The sequence below is a fragment of the Amia ocellicauda genome, chromosome 7, assembly GCF_036373705.1.
Source record: "Amia ocellicauda isolate fAmiCal2 chromosome 7, fAmiCal2.hap1, whole genome shotgun sequence".
Classification (NCBI taxonomy): Eukaryota; Metazoa; Chordata; class Actinopteri; order Amiiformes; family Amiidae; genus Amia; species Amia ocellicauda.
This window is the reverse complement of record NC_089856.1, coordinates 23,840,176-23,865,678: the sequence shown is the minus strand read 5'-3', so window position 1 is coordinate 23,865,678 and position 25,503 is coordinate 23,840,176. Positions and strand designations below refer to the sequence as shown.

General features: G+C 37.7%; 1 protein-coding gene across 3 annotated transcripts in view; it reads left to right on the top strand.

Annotated features, from left to right (window-relative positions):
* tbl1xr1a (TBL1X/Y related 1a) overlaps positions 1-23,570 on the top strand; it is a 145,060-nt gene extending 121,490 nt beyond the window's left edge. For all 3 annotated transcript variants that reach the window (XM_066708852.1, XM_066708853.1, XM_066708851.1), the window contains 14 exons: positions 5,771-5,873; positions 6,304-6,449; positions 7,964-8,204; positions 8,888-9,017; positions 14,923-15,064; positions 17,312-17,375; positions 17,464-17,561; positions 17,915-17,975; positions 18,762-18,883; positions 18,991-19,065; positions 19,225-19,352; positions 19,655-19,820; positions 20,077-20,178; positions 20,756-23,570. In XM_066708852.1, coding sequence (XP_066564949.1) covers positions 5,816-5,873; positions 6,304-6,449; positions 7,964-8,204; positions 8,888-9,017; positions 14,923-15,064; positions 17,312-17,375; positions 17,464-17,561; positions 17,915-17,975; positions 18,762-18,883; positions 18,991-19,065; positions 19,225-19,352; positions 19,655-19,820; positions 20,077-20,178; positions 20,756-20,782 — 1,560 coding nt within the window. In that variant the 5' untranslated portion in view covers positions 5,771-5,815 and the 3' untranslated portion in view covers positions 20,783-23,570. The remainder of the gene's footprint in view (positions 1-5,770; positions 5,874-6,303; positions 6,450-7,963; positions 8,205-8,887; positions 9,018-14,922; positions 15,065-17,311; positions 17,376-17,463; positions 17,562-17,914; positions 17,976-18,761; positions 18,884-18,990; positions 19,066-19,224; positions 19,353-19,654; positions 19,821-20,076; positions 20,179-20,755) is intronic.
* The last annotated feature ends 1,933 nt before the right edge of the window (positions 23,571-25,503 follow it).

Here is a 25,503-nt window from a genome sequence, read left to right as displayed (position 1 = left end):
TAAGTGAATAAAGTTACCTGGTCCCGTTCACAATTTCACAATGCTATTTTTGCATTTAAAATGCATACTGTTAAATTTCAGACTTCAATCATACTTAGTACAAGAAAAAGCAATAGCAAGTTTACCAGCTACACATTTTTATTTTAAGAGAGTGCTCCTAATCTCAGCTCGTTACCTGTATAAAAGACACCTGGGAGCCAGAAATCTTGCTGATTGATAGGGGATCAAATACTTATTTCCCTCATTAACATGCAAATCAATTTATAACTTTTTTTAAATGCGTTTTTCTGGATTTGTTTGCTGTTATTCTGTCTCTCAGTGTTAAAATACACCTACCATTAAAATTATAGACTGATCATTTCTTTGTCAGTGGGCAAACATACAAAATCAGCAGGGGATCAAATACTTTTTTCCCTCACTGTACATGTTAAAAAAAACAAATCTCTAATAAATCTCTCGTCTAAACCCATGTTGACTATCACCAGGAATATGGTTTTCATTTAGATGCTTCTCTGTTTTCTGTCTAATCATTTTTTTCAACATTTTAGAATGAATGCAGGTGAAACTGATTGGTCTGTAATTTCCTGGCTCAGTTTTGTCCCATTTCTTGTGGATAGGTATGACATTTGCAGTTTTCCAATCAGTTGGCACATCCCCTGTTCTAAGTGTCAATTGGAATATTTTTTGGACGTGTACACACTAACATTTCTCTTGTTTAATTTTTGGTGTCAGCAGATAAAATACATTGATTTGAATGCTTAAGTTATTTGAGAGCTATGGAAAATCTTTAAATCTATGGAATTGGCAGAACCTTACCTACACTGCAGTGTTTAATGAATGAATTGAAGTCCTTATATAATCAAAGTTACACACGGTCTGCTTTATTATTGTATAGGCTTGTAAGTGATCTATTGCCAAAAAACTGGTGGCAGCTCTGGATACTGCAGTTTGTTTTTTGAATGAAAGCCTGAGAAACAGTTCCAGGGCTGTCCACTGTTAACCTTTGGCAGCAAGGAACCTGGCCGGGGCTTAGAACACAGCAAATACTGCTGCCCTTGTGCGAACTGTACAGCATGGAATTAGTACATTTAGGTAATAAATATAGCACTTGGTATGGTTCTCTTTTTATCTGTGGGAAAAGAAGACTTAGTTCTACCTCTACATTTGAATGAGAAGATTTAACAATAGGGGGGGATGGGAGAAAACTATTTTGTTTAATGTATAATTAGTCTGTGTATGAAAACATGAAGTCTTGTTCTCTTACAAAATCTTTACTATTCCTTTTATCCGGACTGCTACTACTCATAGTTATTCACCATGATACTGTTCAGATTGCTTGTGCTTTTTGTACAGATAGGATTGATAGTTGTTGATTTATGATCAATCGAAAACCCAAAATTTCCAATTGACTTCAGTGGTGGATCGCATTCTCGCGTACAGGCAATCCAAGCTTTACGATCAGTAGCCAGTCAGCATTGAGATTTAATTTGCATAACCAATCAGCGGTCAGGGTTCCCAGACGTTCCATTGTTTTCTACCCAACGGTCAGTCTCCCTGTCAGCTCTTCTCTCTGCAATACCATGTTGTACTGGGATTTCCCATTGCCATTAATATCTTATTTGATTCCTGCTTATAATACTGTAATATGCTAATACTTATACAGCTAATAATAATTATACTACATTACAGTAATTTACTTGGTTTTAATATTAAAACTTTACAGTTTATGTCTAAGTCTATGTACAGTGAGGGAAAAAAGTATTTGATCCCCTGCTGATTTTGTACGTTTGCCCACTGACAAAGAAATGATCAGTCTATGCAGTGTAGTTGTCCTGTCCCCTTAGCAGAAAAACACCCCCAAAGCATTATGTTTCCACCTCCATGTTTGACGGTGGGGATGGTGTTCTTGGGGTCATAGGCAGCATTCCTCCTCCTCCAAACACGGCGAGTTGAGTTGATGCCAAAGAGCTTGATTTTGGTCTCCTCTGACCACAACACTTTCACCCAGTTCTCCTCTGAATCATTCAGATGTTAATTGGAAAACTTCAGACGGGCCTGTACATGTGCTTTCTTGAGCAGGGGGACCTTGCGGGCGCTGCAGGATTTCAGTCCTTCACGGCGTAGTGTGTTCCCAATTGTTTTCTTGGTGACTATGGTCCCAGCTGCCTTGAGATCATTAACAAGATCCTCCCGTGTAGTTCTGGGCTGATTCCTCACCGTTCTTGCATGGAGCCCCAGACCGAGGGAGACTGAAAGTTATTTTGTGTTTCTTCCATTTGCGAATAATCGCACCAACTGTTGCCACCTTCTCACCAAGCTGCTTGGCGATGGTCTTGTAGCCCATTCCAGCCTTGTGTAGGTCTACAATCTTGTCCCTGACATCCTTGGACAGCTCTTTGGTCTTGGCCATGGTGGAGAGTTTGGAATCTGATTGATTGATTGCTTCTGTGGACAGGTGTCTTTTATACAGGTAACGAGCTGAGATTAGGAGCAGAGTGCTCCTAATCTTAGCTCGTTACCTGTATAAAAGACACCTGGGAGCCAGAAATCTTGATGTTTGATAGGGGATCAAATACTTATTTCCCTCATTAACATGCAAATCAATTTATAACTTTTTTGAAATGCGTTTTTCTGGATTTTTATTCTGTCTCTCAGTGTTAAAGTACACCTACCATTAAAATTATAGACTGATCATTTCTTTGTCAGTGGGCAAACATACAAAATCAGCAGGGGATCAAATACTTTTTTCCCTCACTGTACATGTTAAAAAAAACAAATCTCTAATAAATCTCTCGTCTAAACCCATGTTGACTATCACCAGGAATATGGTTTTCATTTAGATGCTTCTCTGTTTTCTGTCTAATCATTTTTTTCAACATTTTAGAATGAATGCAGGTGAAACTGATTGGTCTGTAATTTCCTGGCTCAGTTTTGTCCCATTTCTTGTGGATAGGTATGACATTTGCAGTTTTCCAATCAGTTGGCACATCCCCTGTTCTAAGTGTCAATTGGAATATTTTTTGGACGTGTACACACTAACATTTCTCTTGTTTAATTTTTGGTGTCAGCAGATAAAATACATTGATTTGAATGCTTAAGTTATTTGAGAGCTATGGAAAATCTTTAAATCTATGGAATTGGCAGAACCTTACCTACACTGCAGTGTTTAATGAATGAATTGAAGTCCTTATATAATCAAAGTTACACACGGTCTGCTTTATTATTGTATAGGCTTGTAAGTGATCTATTGCCAAAAAACTGGTGGCAGCTCTGGATACTGCAGTTTGTTTTTTGAATGAAAGCCTGAGAAACAGTTCCAGGGCTGTCCACTGTTAACCTTTGGCAGCAAGGAACCTGGCCGGGGCTTAGAACACAGCAAATACTGCTGCCCTTGTGCGAACTGTACAGCATGGAATTAGTACATTTAGGTAATAAATATAGCACTTGGTATGGTTCTCTTTTTATCTGTGGGAAAAGAAGACTTAGTTCTACCTCTACATTTGAATGAGAAGATTTAACAATAGGGGGGGATGGGAGAAAACTATTTTGTTTAATGTATAATTAGTCTGTGTATGAAAACATGAAGTCTTGTTCTCTTACAAAATCTTTACTATTCCTTTTATCCGGACTGCTACTACTCATAGTTATTCACCATGATACTGTTCAGATTGCTTGTGCTTTTTGTACAGATAGGATTGATAGTTGTTGATTTATGATCAATCGAAAACCCAAAATTTCCAATTGACTTCAGTGGTGGATCGCATTCTCGCGTACAGGCAATCCAAGCTTTACGATCAGTAGCCAGTCAGCATTGAGATTTAATTTGCATAACCAATCAGCGGTCAGGGTTCCCAGACGTTCCATTGTTTTCTACCCAACGGTCAGTCTCCCTGTCAGCTCTTCTCTCTGCAATACCATGTTGTACTGGGATTTCCCATTGCCATTAATATCTTATTTGATTCCTGCTTATAATACTGTAATATGCTAATACTTATACAGCTAATAATAATTATACTACATTACAGTAATTTACTTGGTTTTAATATTAAAACTTTACAGTTTATGTCTAAGTCTATGTACAGTGAGGGAAAAAAGTATTTGATCCCCTGCTGATTTTGTACGTTTGCCCACTGACAAAGAAATGATCAGTCTATGCAGTGTAGTTGTCCTGTCCCCTTAGCAGAAAAACACCCCCAAAGCATTATGTTTCCACCTCCATGTTTGACGGTGGGGATGGTGTTCTTGGGGTCATAGGCAGCATTCCTCCTCCTCCAAACACGGCGAGTTGAGTTGATGCCAAAGAGCTTGATTTTGGTCTCCTCTGACCACAACACTTTCACCCAGTTCTCCTCTGAATCATTCAGATGTTAATTGGAAAACTTCAGACGGGCCTGTACATGTGCTTTCTTGAGCAGGGGGACCTTGCGGGCGCTGCAGGATTTCAGTCCTTCACGGCGTAGTGTGTTCCCAATTGTTTTCTTGGTGACTATGGTCCCAGCTGCCTTGAGATCATTAACAAGATCCTCCCGTGTAGTTCTGGGCTGATTCCTCACCGTTCTTGCATGGAGCCCCAGACCGAGGGAGACTGAAAGTTATTTTGTGTTTCTTCCATTTGCGAATAATCGCACCAACTGTTGCCACCTTCTCACCAAGCTGCTTGGCGATGGTCTTGTAGCCCATTCCAGCCTTGTGTAGGTCTACAATCTTGTCCCTGACATCCTTGGACAGCTCTTTGGTCTTGGCCATGGTGGAGAGTTTGGAATCTGATTGATTGATTGCTTCTGTGGACAGGTGTCTTTTATACAGGTAACGAGCTGAGATTAGGAGCAGAGTGCTCCTAATCTTAGCTCGTTACCTGTATAAAAGACACCTGGGAGCCAGAAATCTTGATGTTTGATAGGGGATCAAATACTTATTTCCCTCATTAACATGCAAATCAATTTATAACTTTTTTGAAATGCGTTTTTCTGGATTTTTATTCTGTCTCTCAGTGTTAAAGTACACCTACCATTAAAATTATAGACTGATCATTTCTTTGTCAGTGGGCAAACGTACAAAATCAGCAGGGGATCAAATACTTTTTTCCCTCACTATATTATTATTTCATATTATTCACTTTTGTCACAACTTTCAGCTACGAAATGTCAGATAAATACCCCATACCTCAGTTAATTCCCTATAATATAGTATATTTATGATTTTTCTACGATTTTAAGAAGTATTTACAATAATTTCCCCTTATGGTATTATACTACTTTTAAAATACTATAGTATTTACTACAGTTCTACAACAAATACAATTCTAGTGTTGTATACTATAGTATACTGTAATACCTTGTATACTATAATACTACAGTATAACAAATACTATACTTCACTGTATTATACCATAATTACACTTTTATACTGTAGTATACTGTAGAAACTTGTGATATACCATAGTACACTGTTGTGTACTTTGTTATACTACATAAACACTGAAACTTACTGCTTTCTGGTCTTAAAAATACTGACATGCAGATAAAGTTTCTCCAGGAACTTCAGCATTCTACTTTGATTGCAGTACAGAAAACTATCAATTGACTTTCTTTAAATATAAATTGCAATTGTTTATTTTTAAAGATGTATTATATGTGGATTAGTGGTTCTAACATTTATATTTTGAACCTTTTACTTTCTTGACAGAAAGAAAGAAAGGGTAAGACCAACAGGGACATCTGGAGGGTGTGTGCTTGCAGAAAATATGTAATACCATGTTCTCTCTCTGCAGGCTTGCATGCTGTGTGCTGACCTCATGGTTTAACCAGGAATAAAGATGAGCATAAGTAGTGATGAGGTCAACTTCTTGGTGTACAGATATCTACAGGAGTCAGGTAGGTGTGCAGTGGTGCTCCTGTTGTGATCCTAATATATGGCATTATCATTACTCCAGTAACTTCTATATTACAATGTCTGGCAATTTCTTGAGAGCAGCTGTGTGAGTATAATGGGCATAAACTTGTTCTTACTTACTGTGTTTCGCTATATACAAAATGACAATTTGTTTAATTTAATATACTTAAGTGCTGGCTTGTAAACCTGTGGTCACTGTGTGTACAATTATGTACACCAGTTCTATCAGATATAAAAGCTAACCATGTGTCTGAAGGGGATAATAACTACACAAGCAAAAGGAACTTAATTCTAAAATACTCATCACAACAATGAAAACAAGTATGGTTAAAATGGTTGTTTATGTATATATTTAAGATTAAATAAACAGGAAGCGGAGATGACACTGACATGTCTGTCTGTTTCTGGCAGGGTTCTCCCATTCAGCATTCACTTTTGGGATAGAGAGCCACATAAGCCAGTCCAATATAAATGGTGCCCTAGTGCCCCCTGCTGCTCTCATCTCAATCATCCAGAAGGGACTGCAGTATGTAGAGGCTGAAGTCAGCATCAACGAGGTGAGGCCTTGGAGAACGCTCTTCCTTTTTCTCATTTACTCTGCTTGTCACAAACCTGTCTTCAATGAGATGAACAGTCTCATATAATAAGGGTCTATATATGTGTGTGTGTGCTTATTTTATTTATTTATTTATTTTTGTCTGATACTCAATTATGAATTTATCTGGAATGCAGCACACATTAGCAGGATACCAGTGCACCAGACAGCATTGATTATGTTTCCTTTTTTCTCCCTACCTCTTTTTCATTTCCGGTTTGCTTATTTTTGCTTTAGCATGTTAAATACTCAGCTACATGGTTGTGGGCTTCATTTTAGAGAAAAAGAAAGGCAGGAATCAAGGGGGTCAGTATAGAAACATTAGTTTTGGAGGCATTGGAATCCATCCTCACAGACCACACGTATGCACCCCCTGTATCAATTTCCCTACACGTGGGCTTGTGTACAGTTCTTGGTAGTACAGAAATGCAGCGACAATAAGGTTTTCTATTATATATCTCCTGATCATCTCCCAGTTGACATAATAGGTTGTTGAACTATAAATGCCCACAGCGACAGTACAAATCTGTTTGATCAGATTGAATGGAATGAAAAAATAAGTTAATTATATGTGGATGTTCTTAATTTACTTTTTTACTGTGTACATTGTACTTCTGTATTTAGACTTCTACACTACTTTTCTTTTTCTTTTCCATTTGCTTGTACTATTTTAACACAAAGCCTCTATGAAAAATATTAACACTTTACACTCAAAGATTGAATTTTCCTTTTTTTTATATTAATCTACAATGTAATTATTTTATATTCAAAACAAAAGTTATAGGAGATGCATAAACATGTCTTTAAATACAACAACTGATTAATAAAAGCAAAATGATACTATGAAAATTAGTATTTACTAATACAAATCTGTATTCAAAGCTTTTTGACTATTAGGCTACTTTATAAATTCAATTCTGTAATTAGATCCCTGCTCAAGGGAGCAGAGGTTCCAGTTAGCCATGGGAACTAGGGAATTCAGCCTCCAAGAGAATGCTTTCTGTTTTTACCCATGCAATGACTCTCTTGAATTAAACCCAAAGACAGATTTCTGATAGTGACCTCTCTCACTCACTCACTCACTCACTCTCTCTCTCTCTCTGCCTACTTTCACACACTTTAGCTTTAAAATATTAGGCCAGTTGTATATGTAACAAGCTGTGAACGTTTATGTATAATTACGTTTATAAAGAGTGGCAAAATTATTTAAAAATCAGATTTAACTTATCATATGAATAGACCTTTTCAACTTGTCTTTTTTTATCATATAGGCCTACATCATGGAGACTTTTAAAATATTAACATTTATTTTAACTTTAAATAAGACAAAATAGTTTTTCATGACTATTATTAAATATCCACTTTGCTTTTGGGAGCTTGGAGTGAGAGAGAAAAAAACACAATGGCTTTCTTGTTTCTCTATGGCATTGTACATTTTTCATTATTATTATTAAATATCCTGCTGATGTGTTGCAGGACGGCACCCTCTTTGATGGCCGGCCAATCGAGTCACTGTCTCTGATCGACGCTGTGATGCCCGACGTGGTTCAGACCCGGCAGCAAGCCTACAGGGACAAGCTGGCCCAGCAACAAGCAGCTGCCACTGCTGCTGCCACTGCAGCTGCCGCTGCTGCTGCCACCACCAACCAGCAGGGGCCAGCGAAAAATGGAGAGAACACGGCCAATGGGGAGGAGAATGGAGCCCATGCCTTAGCTAGTGAGATCATCCACATAATTTACCCACATACAAGTGCGCACAGGCACACCCACTGGTATTCTAGCAAGATCATTACAGACTACACACACGCGTACATGTACATACACACCGTCAATAAACTTTGATGTATCCATATACGTCAAATGAAACCCTCACACAGTACCGTGCTATTTGATAATTACTGTTCATTGTTTATTATAGTGTTTCAGAGTATTTTCATGAGTTAGTGTATTGCATCTTATTTTAATGAGTTCCAGTGTATTGTGTATTATTTTTATGTGTATTTTTTGTTTTGAAAAGTATAATATTTGAAACCATTATTTAACTCTTTTCTTCATTCAAACAAAAAACAACAACTTGTTTTTATCTGTTTACTGAACATGTAGTACACTTGGTTAATGAAAAACATTTTGGTTCAGTTTTTGCATTTCAATCATCATATGTTTACATTTTAAAGCAATTTCAGGTGTTAAAACATTATAATTATTTTCAAAATCTGGTACCTGGGAAGGGTTTTCATTTTTTCATCTGGAGTTAGTGGTTAACTAGTGAAATTGTCTGTACAATCTGTACACACATGGTTTGATGTAGTAATTTTTTGGTATATTATATCTTTTTTTTTTATTTAGTCTTGCTATACTTATTCCTTATTGTCTGTCCATTTTATTTTTCTGGCTTCACAGACAATCATGCAGACATGGAGGTCGACGGGGATGTGGAAATTCCTCAGAATAAAGCCATGGTCCTGCGAGGCCACGAGTCCGAGGTCTTCATCTGTGCCTGGAATCCAGTCAGTGATCTCCTGGCTTCTGGGTATGTTTTTGCAGGTCCAGCACACTCTGGGAACCTGGTACCCCTTTTCCACTGGCATATCTGTGGCGTGCCGAAACCAGGCTGTGAATTTTCGGCGTTTCTTCTTACCTAGTGCTGGCCCAGGGCCGAGCAGTGCTGGGGGAGGAGTTAACTGAACTCCTCATCACGTAGCCTCAGTCCAAGTACTAGGTTTAAATACATTACTAATACTTAATACATTAACCCTTTGGAACGTACAGCCGTACCGGTACAGCGGGTGCTTTCCGGGACAAAATGAGTACCGCTCTACCTGTACGTCCTGGGCTTTGAACATTTATTGTAAAGCCTGTACAGATCCAGAGAAAACTATAGTTACCATTGGAGACTATAATCACTTTTCAATAGCATGCTCTGCCACCAGGGGCCGGTTGTACTAACAGCATCAGAAAACAGGATCGGATGCGGGCTCACTGGATCCGGATCATGAAAAGGCGTTGTACGAAGCAGTTCAAGATCAGGATCCGCTGATCCGCTGATCCGATTATTAAGCTGCGCGTGCGGTAACTAAGGAGTTTCCTATTGACGTGAACCGGCTCGTCAGTCTCTGTGCGTCTGTTTGAACATCTGCCGCTCTAATGACACAATGACAGTCGTAAACCTTTCACAAAAATATACTGTGCTATTGCTGATGAGTATATTAATTAAATAAGCTTAGTTATTGTTATTCACTACATTTCCCAATGCATGTTAATGTCAGTGTGCTTATCGTTGCCCACTGGATCCGACACGATCATTTGTAGTCTGTCATCCGAAAAGTTGTCCGTCAAGGACAGGGCACATTGGATCCATTAAAACCTCACAGTACACAAAGTACACAACCTTTAGTTTCTTGCACTGGTGTGCGTTTCTTTAACTCCTCAACTACAATAATAATAATAATAATAATAATAATAATAATAATTAACCTATCAGTTGTATTTATTAAGCGCTTTTTTCATACCCAATTGCGCTACAGTCAAAACAGATAAGATCATACGGGAAATACAGCAGTAGCAACTCGAGAATATATATATATATATATATATATATATATATATATATATATATATATATATATATATATATATAATGTATATGTATATATATGTATATGTATATGTGTATATATATATATATATATATATATATATATATATATATATATATATAGAGAGAGAGAGAGAGAGAGAGAGAGAGATCCTTAGCTTTTTTAAAAAGGTGAGTTTTAGAAATGTCTTAAAACTATGGATTGTATGGGGCGCTTCTCAAAGCGTTGGACGGCCGTGGAGCTGCTATTGTCTTTAGTTTGCAATGGGGTGCTGGAGAAATAAGAGATTTTACATTGTTTTACAATAATGTAAATAAATATAAAACTAATCGCACACAAACTACACCTCACCATAAAGACACAAAAGTAGAAACATTGTTTATTTGAAAGTACAAATCTTTGTAAATAATGTAAGTCACATTTTCGTTGTTTTATCTGTGAGACCTACTATTTGCTGAAATCTGCCGGTTGCAAAATATATTAACGCTAACAGCTTCACATGTTTTGGTAATTATGACTGCGCTTCAATATAGGTCCTAAAACAGGATCAGTTATGTCTATGAGGTTAAATATGCTTCATGCCGTTAATCTATACCGCTTTCATACGTCTTCCTCCCGAAAAACCTCTAAAGTGTTATGCCTGTCTTTGAATACCCGGGTCGGCGTGTTTGACGCCGGCGAACTAGATGAAGTATACAGAGTTCCTGCATTTTAAAAAGTCGGATCAAGCTCTGATCCTGATCAAAAGCAGGATAATTTTTGAACTCGGATCTGAGCTCAGATTGAGCCCTGATCCGTTTAGTACAACACAACTGAGATCAAGATCGGATCCCGTTAGTACAACTCGCCCCACGTGTGTTTTTTTACGGATGTACACACCGTGATCATTGCAAAACAGCTCCCCCCTCCCACATGGCCGCATACGGGCGAAAAAGCATGAGGAAATTAAATAAGAGATGGGATTTGAGGTAAATCAGCATTTCGATAATACGTTTGATTTGTGTTTTTTTGTTTGTTTGTTTAGTTTAGCTTTATGCTTTTGATTTGCATTGTGAATTATACTGCATGCGTAGTGTATCTCCCCTACTACAGCTCCTATAATACGGTGCTCCTTGAACCCCAGCAAAACAAAATAAACTGCGCTTCTGTATCGAGTTGCTCGAACAAAATACAGACAATCAAACATTTATTGATTACATTACTAGAAAAGCATCGATAAAATAAGGTTTTATTGCCATGTTTTTATCTGTGTATCTTTGGGTTACAGAAAAATGGCATTCAGAGTAACTCGGCAGAGTTCAACCAGAAATGAGAAGCCGTCTTATTTTGTTTTATATTATTTAATTTTGCTTTTGTCTCGCTGTGTGTATATAGCCTAGTGTTGAATTACACTGTGAACGGATCAGTCTCTCTCACTCGTATTTGTTCTTTTTCGGTTTGTTTCTTGCTGTGCGAGTTGGGTGGGGGAACTTATTCTATCTATCTTTCTGGTAATGCAACCAATCAGTAAATGTTTATTTTGTCTGTATTTGGTTCACAATGATCAATAGAGTTGCTTGAACGAAATTGACAAAGTAAGCGTGTTGATTAGTTACATTACTAGAAAGACAGATCGATTAAAATAAGCTTCATGCCATGTTCTTATCTCTGTGTTGCGGAAAAACGGCGTTTCAGAGTAAAATGTTTAACCGGAAATGAGTAGCTGTCTTCTTTTGTTTTATATTTGTATTTTATTTTACTGTGTGTATAGCCTATAGAGCTGAATAACACGGTGAAGGGATCCGTCTCTTGTAGTTGCATTTGCTCTTCCGGTGTGTTTTTTGATGTAGTCTGTATTTCTAGTAATGTAATGTTTACTTTGTCTGAAACGCACTGAATTACACTGTGAAGGGATTGGTCTCTCTCAAAAAGCTTATTCTAGCTATCCTTCTGGAAATGTAACTAATCAATACAAGTTTGTGTCTGTATTTAGTTCATAATGATCACAGAGTTGCTTGAACGACCGTTGTTTTACGACCGACTATTGTACTGAAATGTCAAAGAGTACGCATTACTATTGACAATGGGCTAGGACTTATTTATATATTTTTGTTTTAGCAAGATTTGACCTGTATTTTATTTTACGTCTATAGCGAGAGAAAACCATTACTTGTCAAAGTTTGTAATCCTAATGTTACCAATAAAATACAACAATATAATAATAACAATGTTAAGCCCTGCATTGAATCTGCATTTAGTGTGGCTTATTGTACTTACAAGATGATTGTTATTGTTATTAACCAAGTAGACTTAACAATCAATATCAACTTCACGTTATGCCCAGTATAGTAAACCACATTAAAGCACACAACACACGCTTGGCTACACAAGATACTTATGATTTTAATATTACTTTAAACAATCTTTGGTGTATCCACCTGGATACATTTAACAATACATTAGTCATTTAAGTGGTGAAGTTTGGATAAAAATGGTTACATTTTATGTACAGTAGGCTAAGCCACGTTTTTGCAATTTGTACAGTAAGCGCATCTGTCCTGTTAAAAGCTAGTTTTTATTTTCACAGTGTTATATATAGATTGATACATGATACATACACCGATCAGCCATAACATTATGACCACCTGCCTAATATTGTGTAGGTCCCCCTTTTGCTGCCAAAAAAGCCCTGACCCGTCGAGGCATGAACTCTACTAGACTTCTGAAGGTGTGCTGTGGTATCTGGCACCAAGACGTTAGCAGCAGATCCTTTAAGTCCTGTAAGTTGCGAGGTTGGGCGTCCATGGATCGGACTTGTTTGTTCAGCACATCCCACAGATGCTCGATTGGATTGAGATCTGGAGAATTTGGAGGCCAAGTCAACACCTTGAACTCGTGATTCATCAGACCAGGCCACCTTTTTCCATTGCTCCGTGGTCCAGTTCTGATGCTCACGTACCCATTGTAGGCACTTTCGGCAGTGGACAGGGGTCAGCATGGGCACCCTGACTGGTCTGCGGCTATGCAGCCCCATATGCAACAAGCTGCGATGCACGTCTATTGGATCGGACCACACAGGCCAGCCTTCACTCCCCATGTGCATCAATGAGCCTTGGCCGCCCATCACCCTGTCCCCAGTTCACCGCTTTTCCTTCCTTGGTCCACTTTTGATAGGTACTGATCAGTGCAGACCAGGAACACCCCACATGAGCTGCAGTTTTGGAGATGCTCTGACTCACTTGTCTAGCCATCACAATTTGGCCCTTGTCAAAGTCGCTCAGATCCTTACGCTTGCACATTTTTCCTGCTCTAACACATCAACTTTGAGGTCAAAATGTTCACTTGCTGCCTAATATATTCCACCCACTGACAGGTGCCATGATAACGAGATTATCAGTGTTATTCACTTCACCTGTCTGTGGTCATAATGTTATGGCTGATCGGTGTATACATAATTATTATATAAATTGATTGTTTCAGTGCGTGCTGGAATACTCCATATTATCAGGGTTCAGTGACTACCTAAACGATACTATAGCCTAACAACTAGAAATTAAGTTTAATCGTTACGTTTTTCATGTTTTTTTTGTCACATTTGAGAATGTTTTAATTTGTCTTTGCAGCTTCACTATTACAGTTTGGTAGCCAGCCCAGTTGGTTTTTACTTCCATTTAGTAAAAAAAAAAAAAAAAAACTTACAAGAATAACCACACTCTCAAGATCCTCCATTGTTGTCTTCTGAAAAACCAGAATCAGCATTAGGCACGCAACTCTCGATCTCCACAGTGTGTCTTCATTTACCTCAGCTTGGGTATTGCAGTGGATGCATACCCGACCCGTGCCAGGCCAGCTCGCCTTGGTTCTGGCTCGGATCGGATGTGCCAGTGGAAAAGGGGCATGGGTGTCTCACAGTGAAGACAGAAAGACAGCTGTGCATGTGTTCATGTGCTGAATTCCGCATTTTGTAACCACATTGGTTCTGCACAAACTGTGGATTTAACCTGGGGTGTCTATAACGGGACTTTTGTCTGTCTCAGCAGACTACAATCAATTGGAATGCAACCCCCGGGGTTCCTTATATGATTTTCCTCCTGAGACAAAGATTTTAAATCAGGGCTGATTAACTCGTTTCCGGCAGAGGCTGCAAAGTTTGTCTGTTTACTTTGTTTGAGCTGGATCTCCACTCAGTTAACCGATTAACCTTGTTATTGAATCAGTTGGAGAAATATAATATTTTTTAAGGTTTTACTGTTAACTTTTACATTTCTTGGTTTCAAAACATTTTCGATGCAAGGTACGCGACCTGTAACATAATTTGCAGCTGGCAGGGAAGTATTGCGTTAATCAGCTAATCGAACCAATTATGTAAAACTGAGATGATTTTGACACAGAAGCCAGAAAACACTGTGGCCCTCCCAGTACTGTGTTCTGATACCCCTGTCTTAGATTAATTAAAGGGGGAAAAATACTACTGAAAAAAGCTGTGTGTTGATGGTCCATGTGAGGCTGTCACTCGCTTTTACCAGTACAATATTGCCACCTTTGGGGTGTGCAGGTGTACTGCTGCTTCACTGGCATGCTGTCTATTATAATAACTTTGTAAGGGCCTGTGGATATGAAACATACCTGGGATACATTTAAATTTAAGTGAATAATACATTGTCAAACAGTGCTTTCTTTATACCTCTAGCACTTGCGATTTTAAATTAATCCCTGTTGACAAAATCAGCCTATATTATGATGATTAAGATTAACCATGGTCCTCTGCTTCATCTACATGCCCACTGCATGGCTGCTAGTATTTTGATGCTTTCCAATCCCTGACCTCTGATGCCTGTGAATGTGTGTGCACACTTTCAGCTCAGGGGACTCGACAGCACGGATCTGGAACCTCAGTGAGAACAGCACCAGCAGCTCCACCCAGCTTGTCCTCCGACACTGCATTCGAGAGGGCGGCCAGGACGTGCCCAGCAACAAGGATGTCACGTCGCTAGACTGGAACGTGAGTGCAGCTCTCCCTGGTGTTGTATTGAAGATGTCTTTATAAGACATAAGAAAACAATCTTGAGAGAGCTTACAGATCATGACCCATTTAGTTCATTCTGTTGAGTTAAATTACCAAGTTAAGGCTTTCATTCAGCTGTTTCCTGAAGGATCCTAGGTAGCTCTCTCCTTCTCCACACACACTCCCTTGCTCTTATATATATATAATCAATGGCAGCTGGTGACTCAAAAAATTGGGGAGGACAGGAGGAAAACCAACCCTCTCCGTCATGTTATTTTACACTAGTTGGCTACTTATCTCTGCTGTCTTATATTCAAATGTAGCAATAATCCAACTAGCAACCTAATACAAACTTACTATACAACTAAGGTAAGGTAATGCACCCGAAGTTTATCCCCATCTTCCATAAGGAACAAATATCATATTATCATATATCATATTACAACACAAAGGATGAATATAAAAAGGGGCCAGGTGAACGAGAGGGAAAGACGCATCTAATCACTGTGGGCTCTGGATGGGAATGAACCTCATGTGTGCGTAATGTGTCAATAGAAGCCTGTCAGTCCAATTAGGGGTGATGCAGCAGTGGTGACCTGGTCTAGCATTTTTGATCATCGTTATCTGTTAAGCTGGTCATCCAGCAGAATTGATCCTTACCTTTGCTGCGTAATCCAAACTGTGGAATGGCTGTGACAAAAAATATTCCAAAAGTAGTTCTTCCCCATCCCACTCTCTGCATCCATGCCTCTCTGTGACCCCCTCACTCAGACTGCCGTTATTTGCCTCATTAACATCCGTTCTAGCCGATAGTACGGTGGCCCTGATGTGCAACTGCTGAAAAAATAAAGTAGGCTGCGACATTTGCAGCGGCTGCGAGATTTGGAAGTGCTGAAAAAATAAAGCAGCTGCTGCAGCATTTTCAGAAGCAATTATGGAAAGGGAGGGTACATTGTAAAATATATTTGGCTTATGCCATTGGACAGTAAGCATGTCACGTCGGCTAAGCCTGCTTTTCTGGAAGAGTCAACAGAATTTGAGAAAGGGGAGCCAACTGCGCAGTGCATGAAGTATTCATATTCATATTTTTGTGATCTTCTGCTTTCTATCCACTTTTTGGTGACTTTTCTGTTGACTCTTCCGGAGAAGCAGGCTTGGCCGACGTGACTTGCTTGCTGTCCAATGGCATAAGTCAAGTATATTTTACATAATTGCTTCTGAAAATGCTGCAGCAGCTGCTTTATTTTTTCAGCACTTCAAATCTCGCAGCCGCTGCAAATGTCGCAGCCTGCTTTATTTTTTCAGCACTTCCAAATGTCGCAGCAGCTGCTTTATTTTTTCAGCACTTCAAATCTCGCAGCCGCTGCTTTATTTTTTCAGCAGTTGCACTTCAGGGCCACCATACGTTAGCCTAATGGTCCTTCAGGGCTGCCACAACAAGCTAACACTAGCTAGATAATGCTCGATAAAAAAAAAAAAATCTGAAAAATCTAAAAATGGTACGCAATTTGCACTTATCATTTCTCTTTTGTAATATAGTACTGTATCTAGCACTTTCTATCACTTTACCACCAGTTCGTCACACTAACGTACAATACAGTGGTAGAGAATTGAAGATGAAATTTGGAAATTATCATTGCACAAACGCAGTGTCAATATTGTATTCTGGTTCTTGATTGGTTAGGGAGAACGTCCTCCCTTGGAGCATTATTTTACATGTTTTGGCCAATAACAGATTAGCATGAAAAAAAATGAAGTACATTAAATAGATATGAGATCCCGTCCTCCTCTGCCCCCCACCACCATTTCACATAGCCTGCCCTTTCCCCTCTGCCTGCAGGTGTGGCTGTTGAAGCATTTTAATCAGAATTTCAATAATGGATTTTTTCCAAAGAAGAGAGAAATTATTTTATAAATGATACTGAGATTATTTCAACCAATTACTTCTATATTTTGATCTCCCTCTTGTCTCTCAAAAAATAGAGGAGGAGCAACCTTCTCTGTCTTTATGGACCAGCCACCTCTGATAGATAGATATATGTATGTGTGTGTGTGTGTGTGTGTATATATATATACACATAGGCTTTAATTGTTCTGTTTTACCAGTTAATTTTCCCAAAGTAATCCAGGCAATGAGGCTGGAGGTTTGTTTATTGATCACAGCATGTTCACGTTTTTTTTTTTTTTTTTTTTTTTTTTGTCTTCATAAATCCTGGTTTCCTTTGGGCTCTGTGTGACTGACAGAGTGAGGGTACACTACTAGCCACCGGCTCTTACGATGGATTTGCCAGGATATGGACTAAAGATGGTGAGCCAGCCTCCCTCCCTCCTTTAATTCAGTCAAATGTTGCACTGAATGTGACAGATCCCTAAATCCTATGAATTTGTATTTCCAGGTAACCTTGCCAGTACCCTGGGACAGCATAAAGGGCCAATTTTTGCTTTGAAGTGGAATAAAAAAGGAAACTTCATCCTTAGTGCCGGTGTTGATAAGGTGAGACAATTTAATTGCATAACAACTAATTAATTAATTTTAGCAATGTTTATACTTACATTTTTTTGGTGTAAGTATATATATGTATAAAAAACCTTATATGAAAACTTAAGGCTGTTATCACCATTGTTTGGCCATTCATTTAATTTAGTAAATATTGTCCATTAAGCTTTTAAGGTGATGTCAACAGTATCTTTTTGATGCTTGGTGAGTTAGCTGTGTAAACTTTTAAATGCCATTCCGTAGACAATTCACATGCTCATATGGTAAAATTGTCTTGCATTACACCGGCACTGCACAAACTGGGGATTGTAAACATGGGTTTGTGTACATTTGTTTCATTTGCTTACCAGACTACAATCATCTGGGATGCACACACAGGAGAGGCCAAGCAGCAGTTCCCTTTCCATTCAGGTGAGTGTCTTCTAGGGCTGTCATGGTTCATCAAATAACTCAAGTGATTCAATTACAAAAAAATCCTCAATCTGAATTTACTGCCTCGAGGTTTCTTTAACCCTCAGAGTACTAAGCTCACAGCAACTGCTCTATGCATCAGGACTACAGCGCTCTCTCACAAATCACAGCACTTGGTATAGCACAGCAAATTACTTAATTTTACATAAATAAAATGATCATATCAAACCTATATATCACAAGAAACTTAAGATATTGGAGTTCTTCATTCTTTCTATAATTTGTTTATTTTTGGAAAATAAACCAATACAAAAAATGTTTTCAAAGCTCTCTTTCAAAAACTTTTTACAAACCTCTCTGCTATTGCTTAAGAAACACCAAAGCAAAAAAAGCGTTCTTAACATACATTGACACTTTATTTTTATATTGAGAAACAAGAAGAATGTTGCATTTAAAAAAAACTGTTTTTGTAAACTTTTTTTAATCCAAATAACTTGATTAATCATCAGAATACTTGATTACCAAAATAGTCATTAGTGACAGCCGTAGTGCCTTCGGCAGTGCACAACAACCGTACACTCATCCGGAAAGAGAAGGGATGCATTCTTATTGTTGACTTCTCTTGGTTTCATATAAACTTGTGTAAATATACCTGCTTTAAAATGTGCGTGTCTTCAAAGAATCTGTTAAACTCTTCTGGCACTGTTTGAAAAACAAAAACGTTGATGTGTTTGACAGATTATTAACTGCAGATTATTGATCAGTTGATTTAATTTGTACTTTCAGCTCCTGCACTAGATGTGGACTGGCAAAGCAACAACACCTTTGCCTCTTGCAGTACAGACATGTGCATCCACGTCTGCAAACTCGGCCAGGACAGACCCATCAAGACATTCCAAGGGCACACAGTAAGAAATGCATAGTAGAAGTAATTTTTTGTTGGTAGTGGACAAACAAAGAACACATCTGAAGGGTCAGTGTTAATAGATTTTTTTTTTTCTTACCCTTTCTGCAGAATGAAGTAAATGCAATTAAGTGGGATCCAACTGGGAACTTACTAGCGTCTTGTTCTGATGACATGACTCTTAAGGTGAGTGGAGGAGCAGGCCAGTTATTTTGCTGAGCTTTTGTATGTGTTTGGGTAATTTGGGACAATAGACAGGTATTATAGGAATTTATATTGTTTTGTTTAGTTTTGTTTACAACTGTCTTTGTAACATGCTTTTTATTCTATTTTGTATTCTTCCAGATATGGAGTATGAAGCAGGATAATTGTGTGCATGATTTACAGGCACACAGCAAAGAAATATACACTATCAAATGGAGTCCAACCGGACCTGGCACCAACAACCCCAATGCCAATCTTATGTTAGCCAGGTGCGTGTCTGAGTGACCCTTCTCTGACCTTAAGAAGGAAGCACTTGTACTTGGTATCTATCAATACAGTGTTATCCCCCCTCCCCCACCCCCTCATTTTGCTGCATGAGCGGTTTAACACACCTTTTTTTGTGGGGGGGGGGGGGTGGAACATTTAATTTAATAACATATATATTTTTTCATTTAAATTGATAAAAGGACCAAGGTGAAGCAATGTTCTACTTGAATCCAGACAGACTAGGATAGAGTTGAATGCTGAATGAGTGAACCCTGCCGCCGTGACTAGTGCTTTTTATTCACAGTGCATCATTCGACTCAACTGTGCGGTTATGGGATGTCGATAGAGGCATTTGCATCCACACACTGACCAAACACCAGGAGCCTGTGTACAGTGTAGCCTTCAGCCCTGATGGCAGGTATCTGGCCAGCGGCTCCTTCGATAAATGTGTCCACATTTGGAATACACAGGTACGTCTTACGCCTCACAATATGTATGTGGATTATTCCAAAATATGCAATGCCATATTCTGTAGTAGAGAGCTCAATACGTTTTTCTGGTCTTATGCACAGTGCTTACTTTGAAGGTGTTTTAAGCACCCTGAGAGGGCTCATCATAATAAAATCCAAAGCGAAACCATCAATCCAAATACATTGTTTTCTGTCTGCAGCTCTAAGGTTTCTAGTGCTTACATTTACTTAATTTTATTCAATTTCATTTTACCAGACGGGTGCTTTAGTCCATAGCTACAGGGGAACAGGAGGCATCTTTGAAGTTTGCTGGAATGCAGCAGGAGACAAAGTGGGTGCCAGTGCATCAGATGGATCTGTAAGTCCCAGTGTAAAGCTGTATTTGACACTGCCTGTGTGGTGCAGTAAATTATTGTTAATGTTATTCTGTAATCATTATGATGTTGAATATATGCAAATTATTTGCTAATCCACACATTGGTATTACTTTGAATCATTCTAAGGTTCCCTTTTTTGTGAAGTGTGCAGGATTAGCTCAAGTAATAATGTAACATTTCATAATAGCCACGGGGTTTAGGTCATTGGTTATTGAGACATAGGTTTTATATTTTTATTTTTTTATTCTTGCTGAAAATACGCCCAAACAATCATCCTGTTGTCTGTCAGAAATTTTAGGAACAGATCCTGGTATAATTCAAAATGATAAAACCTCATCACATGAGACAAGTGAATACTTTGTATATGTAACTCTGTAGCTATTGCCTGCATGTAAAAATACTGTAATGTTATTAAAAAGTGTAGACCATTTATTAAATTGTCTATCTATTAATTAATTAATTAATTAATTCCCTCCCAACTCCAACACTGCCTATAAAAATAAACAAACGAACAAGCAGAACAATGCCCTAACGCCTGTTTCCCCTGTGCTTCCGCAGGTTTGTGTATTAGATCTGCGGAAATAACATTGCTAGTTGGAAGCCATGGACCGACTATGAATGTGTACATAGCCAAAATGACTGTCCTTGCCCCATGGACCGCTGCAGTCCCTCCTGACCATGGCCAGCCACTACAAGCCAAACAGATCCTGACTTAACACGCAAGGCAGGGGAGACAAGATCCCTCCAGAACCTGCAAAATTCTGGAGCTGGGGAATTTTCCACCCACAAAAGAAGAAACACCAAGAGGGGCTTTTCGTAAGCGAATGAAGACACGAGGAACGTATACGTACCAAATTAGATTTTTTTCCATTTTCTTTCTTCTTTAAACCAGTTGTCATCAACATCAACAACAACAACAAGAAATTATTGTTGTCGGTAGAGCAGTTTGTGTTTGCAGACATTGGCTTTCCTAACCCCGCGACAGGTAGTTCTTTTCCTTTTTTTTTTTTTTAAACGTTTAACAGTCTTTAGGTTACAGCTGCATGAAGTAGAGGAATGAATCACCTTCCTCTGTTTCTTTTCTCCTTTGACAAGAAACCGTTATATTTAAAACAAAACAAACAAAAAAAGTCTTTGGTACTGTACGATTTGTGGTTCAAAAACATTGTGGCAGACTCCAATATTTTTAAATTTCAGTTTCACTTATTCTTAATGGTAGTTTTGATGCTATGGTTTTACTGGTAACATCGAAATGCAGTGTTTTTTTTTTGTTTTTGTTTTTTTAAAGGGGGCATTGATTCTGATGAATTCAAAGGATTACAAAAATAAAATGGGCACAACAAATTAGAGAAGATGCATTATGCGTCATTTTGCTTTAAAAACATAATAATTGTGCACTATTGATAGAGTAACATTAAAACAAATGTTCAATAATAACTTTCTGGACAAAGGTTTACTGCTGTAGCTGTTACTAAAATTCACCATTCATTAGTAAACTGCAGATGACTTGTCAATCAGTAACTAGACTCCAGTATTAATGACTGATACCAGTCGCTTTTTAAGATATGTCCACAGGGCAATGTGAAATTCACACAGTACTGCCAGAATGAGGTCCCTCTTACAGTGTATCATGAGGAAAAGGGAAGACTTGCTTTAAGCTTCTTTTTTTTGTGGTTTATTGACAGTATGTTTGTGTTTCAGGCAGGTGTTGGGTGTTCTATTCATATTGTGCATTATGTACTCTAGTTTTTACCCACTAAAGCCATCAGATTCAAGTTTAGTTACTGGTGGCAACCCAACTGTTGAAAGATATATAATGAGACATTGAATGATTCTCGTGCCACCTAATTGCTTTCATCTTTGCTTTCTCAATTGTTCATGACTTAATCTTAATCTAATTTACCTTTTGTAAGCACGGTACTTTTCTACTTCTGTTTTAAAACATTTTACTGAAAAGTCATAAAAACTGGAACCTAGTGTTTTTTTAAATCAGATTTTGTTAATTCTTTTATTTCATTTTTAACATTGATATATATACTTCTCTCACTCTTTCTAGTAATGTGTTGCTGTTTCCAAAAATAAAAAAAGACACTTAAAGCAAGTCTGGGTGTTGGGCAGGAAAATGTGCAATTGGTAAATGTGACATAGAGGGATTAATGTAACCAAGTCTCTTATCACAGGATATGCTTTGATATACAACTCATATGTAAGGGTAGTTTTTAAATTGAATCTAACTTTACCTTTTAAATCGCACGTGACAGTGTGCACTATAAATATGCATAATATGGACACAAGTCTTTACCATGCAATAGCAAATGCATCTGAGGATATTCTTTTTAAAATACCATTAGACAGTCATAGCAAAAATAATTACTCTTATCGTCCATTGCTTCTAAAAATTCCAGATTCTTTTAATAAAATGTTCCTTTCTACCTTTACGTCCACCTATAATTCACATACTGCTAGTATTAAATGTCCCAGGGTTGACTTTTTTAATTATTTGCGTGAAGAAAGCACTTCACTCATCTGGCAGGCTTCAGTTGCTGCACTCATTTAGAGCCCTGTGCACTTGCTATGAAAGAACACCGGGGAAGGAAACTAGGTCTGAAATTGTATTACTTTTTTGTATTATCATAATTATTATTATTATTATTGCTAAATGAATACATGGAATGGAATGGCAGCCAGTTAGTATGCATTTCCTTCATTCAGTATCATCTGTCTGACTGTAACGAGCACACATACTGCTACTGAAACATTAGGTTGCTTTTGTCTTTTCTTTTCATCTTACAATAAGATGTTACATAATTATAATAATTTGAAAGCAAACCTTTTTTCTATACAAAATCTAGTATTTTGAATCTGCGCTTTCATTTTATCTACGACGTGTAGATTGTACCATTTGGATACTATTTATTCTACAGTCTATGACAGTGGAATGGTATTTTATAATATTTTCTGTTTATTTCATAGTTGTTTTTTTACATGCTTTTTACACTGAAGTCCAATGTTCTCCACCTCCCCTCTTGAATTCCTTACTTTATTCTTGATGTAAAAAAAAATGATATACCCCCCCCCCCCAAAAGTTTTTGTACTCTTTGAAAACTTTTATAATTCAGATTTCTTTGTAGCCATTGAAACAAAAGGAAAATAAATATATAGATATACCATACTTCATGAACCATGTAAATACCACAGTTTACAGATTTTTGGGGTTCACTTTGCATAGTCATTGCCCACACCCACCCTTTGTTTTCTCTTACTAAAATCACATTTTTTTGTTGCAGATTCCCTTTGCATTGTATCGATCTGACAGTTGTAATTTCAATCAGATCTGAAAAGAAGTCCAGAATAAAATATATTTTGATATTAATGAAGTGTTTGTCTGTTTTTGTCATAATTAAATATTTAATCAGGAGCCCTTTGTATGTAACTCTTGTGTTTCTTCTTGTGCACACTCACTGGAACTGCTTTGATTTCAGCAGCATTCAGAAAATGAAGTATCACCACAAATCCCTACAAATGGTTGGGGTGGAAAACACACACAAGAAAACCCTGTTTATTCCTCTTATTGTATGTACAGTAGATGTGTGCAGTTTCCTTTTGAATAAAATGGTTTTGTAAGTAAAAGCCTCTTTAGGAGACATTTATTGAACACTACTTCAACTACAGGACAGCAAGGAATTCTAACTTTTTTTTGTTGTTTAGAAAAAAATAGAACTTTATAGTTACACACTAAGCAAAGTACCACCGTTTCGTTTACCCAGGGTGCTCATTCCATTGCAGGTTTCATGGGGAAGAAAAACAAAAACTGCAAAGTAGCAGGAGTAAGAAATAAATAGTAACCTGCAGGATTTTACTGATGACTTCACCAGTTAAGACTCAACAGTCCAGTTTATAGTCACAATCACCCAATATAGCTTCAGCAAAATGGTAAATTATACAGCTGCTTTTAAGAATAACATGGGCACAAACTGCATCAAGGCACTGGCACTGGCACTGGCAGGCTCCAAACATTTTGAGTCTTAAATCAAGAGGAAACAATACATTATCAATAATATAAATATGTACATTTGCTTTCTACAAGTCAAAACACTTGTCATATAAAACACAGGTCGCTGAAGCAGATTATACTGCATGAATTAAACATATTTCACATACCTCTGGATCACAGGCTGGTACATCAGGCCAAATGCCAACAGACGTGCAACTCCATTGCACATTCTGAGGAAGACAGCAGACTTGTCAGCATAATAAGCAACACCAAAGCTTTAGATCTTATGTTGTAATTATGAATGTTTGCATGTATTCTAATGTATATTTTTAAAATGTTAATCAACAAGAATACTGTAGGTTACTTTATTTGACTAATTCCATCCTCAAAAGTGGCAATCACATCTCAATATTTTTGGTGCAGATCTAGAAACTACATCATTGTTTACATAACTGAGATGGACAATATAAAAATAGATTCGTACAACAAGGGCTCCAGTTGACAGATGTCTTTGGAAGAAGCAGTGGGCACTTCATGAAACATTAATGGTAATAATGACAGCACTGTGTATCACCTTAAAATATATATTTGTTAATGATTTGACACTTTTTTCAATCTATTTTAATTTTTAAATCTATTTATTTTTAAATGCAAATTCCAAAGGCTGTTGGGACAAAATATTTAGGAAAAAATCAAAGTAATCCAAATACATTGAACAAATAGATAAAAGCACAATCAAAAGATCCACAGGATTTATATATTTTATATTGTGTATATTACATCAGGTAATTTGAAAGAATTTGAGCATATTTTGATAAACATATTTGTCTGAATATTTTCATCTAGTTCAAGTAAACATTGCCATCAAATAAAAAGAAAACTTACATATTCGTAAAAAGCAAGTTGCATTTTTTGAAACAACAATCAATTTATTGGGGTTAATTTAATATATATATACACTCACCTAAAGGATTATTAGGAACACCATACTAATACTGTGTTTGACACCCTTTCGCCTTCAGAACTGCCTTAATTCTACGTGGCATTGATTCAACAAGGTGCTGAAAGCATTCTTTAGAAATGTTGGCCCATATTGATAGGATAGCATCTTGCAGTTGATGGAGATTTGTGGGATGCACATCCAGGGCACGAAGCTCCCGTTCCACCACATCCCAAAGATGCTCTATTGGGTTGAGATCTGGTGACTGTGGGGGCCAGTTTAGTACAGTGAACTCATTGTCATGTTCAAGAAACCAATTTGAAATGATTCGACCTTTGTGACATGGTGCATTATCCTGCTGGAAGTAGCCAT